The 6,490-nt window shown below is 49.2% G+C and overlaps 1 protein-coding gene across 1 annotated transcript in view; it reads left to right on the top strand.

The window, feature by feature from the left end:
* Positions 1-6,248, top strand: part of GFI1B (growth factor independent 1B transcriptional repressor) — a 10,269-nt gene extending 4,021 nt beyond the window's left edge. The window contains exons 2-7 of the mRNA XM_005421272.2: positions 981-1,109; positions 2,478-2,624; positions 3,172-3,434; positions 3,700-3,837; positions 4,284-4,449; positions 4,866-6,248. Coding sequence (XP_005421329.1) covers positions 995-1,109; positions 2,478-2,624; positions 3,172-3,434; positions 3,700-3,837; positions 4,284-4,449; positions 4,866-5,044 — 1,008 coding nt within the window. The 5' untranslated portion in view covers positions 981-994 and the 3' untranslated portion in view covers positions 5,045-6,248. The remainder of the gene's footprint in view (positions 1-980; positions 1,110-2,477; positions 2,625-3,171; positions 3,435-3,699; positions 3,838-4,283; positions 4,450-4,865) is intronic.
* The last annotated feature ends 242 nt before the right edge of the window (positions 6,249-6,490 follow it).

Genomic DNA, 6,490 nt, shown 5'->3' with positions numbered 1-6,490 from the left:
TTATGGATTTTGGGGGGTTTTCTTTAGTAAATAAGTAAGTTCCACTGAACAGCTCTCAGGAAGGAGCAAAACTTAATAACAGTTTCCAGTCAACAGAGAGTCAGGACTTAAATGCTAACTTTTCAAAGAAAATATAGCAAGATTTGTTTTTAGTGCCTCTATCCCAAACAATTACAAGGGAAAATGCAAATACACATGCAAATAGGGCACCAGCTAATATTAGTGCTCACAACATTGTCCCTGTTGCCACCCTGCCTCCATCAGAGCAGTTACCAGCCCCAGGGAGTGGGCACAGGGTGGGCTGGGTTCTGGGTAGCAAAGATAACACATTCATTGCAAGAGAATTTGGTATGATTAAATTTCAGCATTTTATGTTTGTCCCTAACCCGCCTTTTCAACGGTCTGCAATATTTGAGCTGGGTCCAAAAGGTGACTTCTCAGCCAGCCCTCCTGCTCTGCCTCTGCTCTCTTGTTTGTCAGCCAGAACTCCAACTACTCCAGCAAGAGGGAAACCCTCCACACATCATTCTGCATGATCTCCCTGTCTCTCCCCTATTACTGCTGTAGTTTCTGTCTTTGTTGTTTATATAATAATTTCACAGTAGAGCCCTGGCCATGGTTTAGGACAGGGCCCTTCCAGGTGCAGCACAAACACTCAGACTTTCTCCAGTGGGCATCTCTAACCTGTGGTTCCCTCTGTCCTGCCAGGGAGGAGAAGATCAGAAATGAAAAAATGAAAAGTCAGAGCAGGACTGCAAGAGACAGTCCTGGATTCCAACGTGCCTGCCACAGACAGTTTTGGTCTGTAACTCAGATCTCAGGTTAAGCCTGTCTGTGTTTCTTTTTCTGTAATCCTTTGCCTCAGCCTGGGGTAGGTTGTGAAGAGTGATTTTTACAGAGTGCCCTTAATCTGAAACAAGAGGGAATTTACTCCCCAAGCCACAGAGGTTTAGCTGGTGTTTTTCTGTGTTTCATCCCAGAAGGTGAATGGAAGATGCCACGTTCCTTTCTGGTGAAGAGCAAAAAGGCTCACACCTATCACCAGCCCCGCTGTGTGGAAGATGACCTGCCAGTACTCCCCTGGGGCCCAGTCCCCTCTGCCTTCACTGGTGAGTCTGTCCATCCCCTGGGCTTGTAGGAACACACTGAGGTAAATCTGTCATTCAGTAGGCAGCTAAGGGAGCAGGATGAGTGAGCTAAAGAGCATCCAAGGGCTTCCACACAGGGATGTCAGTGTAAGGGCACGCTGATCCCTTACTGTGTGTCCTTTCTCTGCACCAAATCCACTCTGATCCTCCCTTTGTTTCCTGCTGGGTTGCTGGGGAGATTTGAGCTGTAAGATGCTGTGTGGAGTTGGTCACATTTGGGAAAAATGACCAACTTCGGGCCACTTATAGCTGGGAAAAGAGCTTGCATTGGGTTGTCAGTGTTCTACATGCTCACAACTCTGCCACCTCCACCTCTGGTTTCCTGTGCTCACTGCCCACATTCCCTCTGGACTGCATCTTCTCTACCTTGGGGTGTTACCATCTCTTCCTGGGGTTAACACTCCCCAACACAGCTCTGCCACCCCTGCTGTGCTCCCTCTGCTCCTGCTCTCCTACAGCCATCCAAGCAGTGGCAGGGCCAGGGTAATTATCTCCTTCCTTCAGGCACCATTCAAATTTTCTTTATTCAAATTTAGGATCAGTTTACCCTTTGTTCTAGCCCTGGCTATCAAATTAGAGTCTAGCCCTGAGATAAGTTTGATAAAAAAGAAAGGAGGTAACATTTTAATTTTCATTCCTGCCATCATCCTTCGGCCATTTGTTGTGTCTCTGGTGCAGTGGCAGGTTTTGACAAGAGATAAATACTGTCCCTCAGCAGATCTATCCCATCTCCAGCAGAAAGGAGACACATGTTGGACCTCTGTGATTTTAGATTTTTACTACAAAGTTTAACAAGGGTTGGTTGGTGTCTTTAAGGGCTGGGACAAGCATGGAGACATAAATGGGAGTGTAGGCAGGAGGACACAAGGCTCAGTGCATAAGGACTTGCCTCCCCCCTCTGCTTCCCCACTTGGCTGTCCATAAATCCAAGTTAACAATACCCAGCTCTCTCAGGAGAGGGGTGGGGAGGTTAATAAGTTAGTGATTGTTAGTTACCCACACAAATGGAAATGGTTTTAAATAGGGAAATTATTCTTACAGACATAATTCTAGGGCTGATATTCTATAACTGTATCAGGTATCAAGGATCCTCTCATCTCATCCTGCCCCCTCTGCCTTGCCTATCTCATCCTGCTTGGAATTTCCCTTCCTCAGCAATGGGCAGACCTTGAATGCTGATTGCATCACTCTGCACTTCCTCAGGGAATTGAGCATGGGCTGCTGTGTCCAGGCAGGAGTTCACACATGAGTGCAAAAACCTAAAGAGACTCTTCTTGTAGCAGCCAGAGTGACATAACTGTGACATAAGTGTGACACTGCTCGTTACAGCCACAGGAAACAGGACACCAGAGGACATCAAGAAACAGGACCTGGGATGTGTGGTTCCAAAACAAGAAAAGGACCCACCTGAACTGAAAGAAGAGAGTGTTCCTGTCCAGTACCTGAGCAGGATGCTGCCAGGCCCTTCAGCTCAAGGTTGGCTACCCAAAACCCCAACTGCAGAAGAGGTCAGGGCTGAGCTGGTTATGGAACCCCTAGAACTGGGCCCAGATTTTCAATAAATGAGAGCTCTTATTTTGACATCTATGGTCAAACTTGCCACAGGCAGAGCTCATCAGGAGCATTCTGAATTTTGCTTTACAGTTCTGGTCTGTACCAGGAAGAATGAAGGCTTGTGCTGTTATTCCCAGTGAATGAACCTCCCCAGATTAATGCAGCTCTGTGCTATGTGGGTCAAGGCAGGTGCCCACAGGATACTTGTTCAAACACCTCATCAAGGAGGGCTAGCAAGGGGCTTCATATTCCCTTAGCCAGAAAATTTCCATGGCATTCTTTGCCATAAAATTTCCTCAGATTGAAATCAAAGTCACAATGGGAACTTTACCTGGGGAATGAGGATTTGAATCAAGGAGAATTTACCAACTGTAACTCCCAAGGTCAGGCAAAATGGGGAATTGTTTAACAGGTGCCCAACTTCAGGCAATGGTGTGACACTCCCCTCTCCCTCTCCTTTGCAACTCAGAGATGGCCATGCCAGGGCTGCAGATCAAGGACTGCACTAACACAGCGAGCACCCCAACCTTCTACAAAGCTGGCTTTTCCTGGGATGCTTTCCACATGCCATACAGCTACCAGCAGATGTCTTCCAGCATGCAGTCAGCCCTGCTGGAGCACCCGGTGAGCCTCTATGGGAGCCACCTCCTGCCCAGCACCGAGCCCCCCCTGGATTACAGCCTGCATTATTCCTCAGACATGGAGACCTTCCACTGTGTGAAGTGCAACAAGGTGTGTGGTGGATGAGAACCTCTGGGATGAGGAGGGCCTGGAGGGATTTTCATGGCACACATGAAACATGGAACCCACTCTTCATTTGGGCACGCCAAAGTGTGGCTCAGAGCAGGGCCTGCAGTCAGGAGAACAAGGCAGTGGGAATGCTGCAGTTCACAGGAGTTCTCACAGAGGGGAGAATTAAATAAAGAGAAGGAATTGAAAACAGAGATGGAGGTGCAGCCACCTCATGACAGAAAATCACAGGGATTTTGTTTTGCAGGTGTTCTCCACTCCCCATGGACTGGAGGTCCATGTCCGAAGGTCTCACAGCGGGACCCGTCCCTTTGCCTGTGAAGTGTGTGGCAAAACCTTTGGGCACGCTGTGAGCCTGGAGCAGCACACCAACATCCACTCCCAGGTGGGTGGCATGGTTCCAGAGAACCAGCTCTGGACCTCTGCTCTTGCTTAACCCATTACAGAGGAAGTGACATTTCCTAGGTTACAAACGTGATGCCTTTCCTGTGGCACGCAGTGACAAGGACAGGAGCTCTGAAAACCACTGGCCATAGCTCTTGGTCTCACAAATCTCAGTCTGCCCTTCAGAATTCCTTGGAAGGCAAGGGAGGATCATTGCTACTCGCTCTTCTGTGCCTCACCTCCTGCTAAAGGGTGCAGGAGTTGGGATCACAAGATGTGATCCATTTCCATAATTAACCCTCCCTGCATTCCCTTTGTGCTGCACCCAGCGTTATCAGTCCACGAGCCAAGGAGATTTGCTTATCAAATCTACAACTCTCATCACTCTTCAAGCTCTGTCACATGTCTTGCAGCCTCAGACATCCCATGATTTTCCTTCCCCAACAGGAAAGAAGCTTTGAGTGCAAGATGTGTGGGAAGACATTCAAACGTTCCTCCACCCTCTCCACTCACCTGCTGATCCACTCGGACACGCGGCCCTACCCCTGCCAGTACTGCGGGAAGCGCTTCCACCAGAAGTCAGACATGAAGAAGCACACCTACATCCACACAGGTGAGAAACCAAGTATTCCATGAGAAAACCAAAATTAGAGCTAATGTACATACAGAGACCCCAGACACAGAGGTATTAGACTGGGGATAAGTGTGCAGAGGCACTGCAAAGTCATTATTCCATGTGGGGGGAGACAGCAGGAGGCTGGAGTACATGTGCCTGACAAGGAGGTGGTTATTGGCCAGCCTGTGGTGCATGTTGGGGTTGTACCCAGCCCTGGATGCAGGGAATGGGTCACCCAGCTGGAGGGGACTGTCCCTGGTTCTTCTGGATCTCAATCCAGACACATCACCAGGAGAGCTGGGTTGGCAGCACCCTGATACCCAAGCAGGTTTGACTCTGCTAAAATGCATTTCTATCTCTCTTTGTTCACCTGTTAAAGCAGGTTTTTTTTTACCATTTTCTGTGCTCTGCAGGGGAGAAGCCTCACAAATGCCAGGTGTGTGGCAAAGCCTTCAGCCAGAGCTCCAACCTGATCACCCACAGCCGCAAGCACACGGGCTTCAAACCCTTCAGCTGCGAGCTCTGTGCCAAGGGCTTCCAGCGCAAGGTGGATCTGCGCAGGCACCGCGAGACCCAGCACAGCCTCAAGTGAGGGCTCTCTGCTGGAGCTCCACCTTCAAGACTGTCCCCAGCACCTCCATCCAGCTCATAAAGCTCCCATGGTGTCCTGTGTTCCCCTGGGAACTGGCCAAGGCGTGCATTGGCTTTGGTGTTTGGCACCACAGGGCCTTGCACATCCCGAAGAAACCTGTGGGAGCTTTCGCTTTTTAATTGCAACAGGTACCAGCCCAGATCTGACATCACCTGCTCAAGTGTAAATCCAGAGGAATTCCTCCAAGGTCACTGTTACTCTGGCTTTACACCAGGAGCAGGATCCAGTTTGTCAGGCTGCCCAGCTGGGAGGAGGGGACTTCTGGGCTGGTGGCAGCAACAATCTGAACAAAGCTGGTGCTGTAACCATGTTCTGCTCTGATGGTTGGGAAGATAAGCCCAGGGCATGCAAATAGATTGCATTCTGTCAGCTGTGTTCAACCTGGACAGGCCTTCTGCAGAGACTTGCCCAGGCCATAAATTCTGCCAACAGACACCTTAAAGTCATTTCTTTCAGCAGAGCATTTACTGTGATCAAATGACAAGTTAACTGTGCTGTATTTTTAGCTTGGAGTGGGAGGAAAATACTGAAGAAACAGCTCCTATCCCTAGCAGATAACAGGGGTCTCTAAATACATTCCACAGACACACCACACTGCAGAGATCCCAAGCAGGCTCCAGGAAGAGCCAGACCACAGCACCATGCATGAGCCAATAATCCCCATGCCTTGGTACCATGGGAGAGTCTTGGAATCAGGGCTGGTGTGTCCCACAGTATTTCCCTGCATGCTGGACATGCCAGCTTAGAGCTGTCCTGAGCAATCCTGAGTCACTGCCTGGGCAGGAGTGACCCTGGATATCAAGGGCCAGAGTTCTGCTTGCCAGGCACTCTGCTCAAGGAGGAAGTGACTGAGCCTGTACATGTTGGCAGAGCATGCAAGTACCTCACAAGTATTATACAAAGAGAGCAGTGGTATTTCCTCCTTTTGCCAGGTCTAGGGGTTGAAGCAAAGCACTGGAGCAAGTAAAGAACCAGTTTCCCTCCAAGCTCTGCCAAATTCTCTCTCTATAACCTTTGGCAAGGCACTGCACTGGGCTTTTGTTTTTCCACTCCTCCTGGTGGAGTGGGGCCATTCACTCAGGTTTGTAGAGTCCCCTGAGTTCTTAATAGGAAGGACAAAGTATTATTATAACATTATTATAACATTATTATAACACAGACAAGTGTTTTCAGTTAATTGGGGCATTGTAGCAGCACATGGCTCACTCCATAACTGCATCCCTGAACACACAGCCTTGGACAATGAACCAGTGGGAATTACCCTGGGAACAGGCTGGGGCCATTTCACTCCAGAGGCTTAAGAAGGAGTGCCCATCGTGGGCAAAGAAAAAATGATCCAAGTGGAAAATTCATGTATTGCCAGAGAAGAACTGCCCTCAGTTCCAC

Source organism: Geospiza fortis, unplaced genomic scaffold, assembly GCF_000277835.1.
Source record: "Geospiza fortis unplaced genomic scaffold, GeoFor_1.0 scaffold27, whole genome shotgun sequence".
In the NCBI taxonomy this organism is placed as follows: domain Eukaryota; kingdom Metazoa; phylum Chordata; class Aves; order Passeriformes; family Thraupidae; genus Geospiza; species Geospiza fortis.
This window is presented reverse-complemented; position numbering and strand designations above follow the sequence as displayed.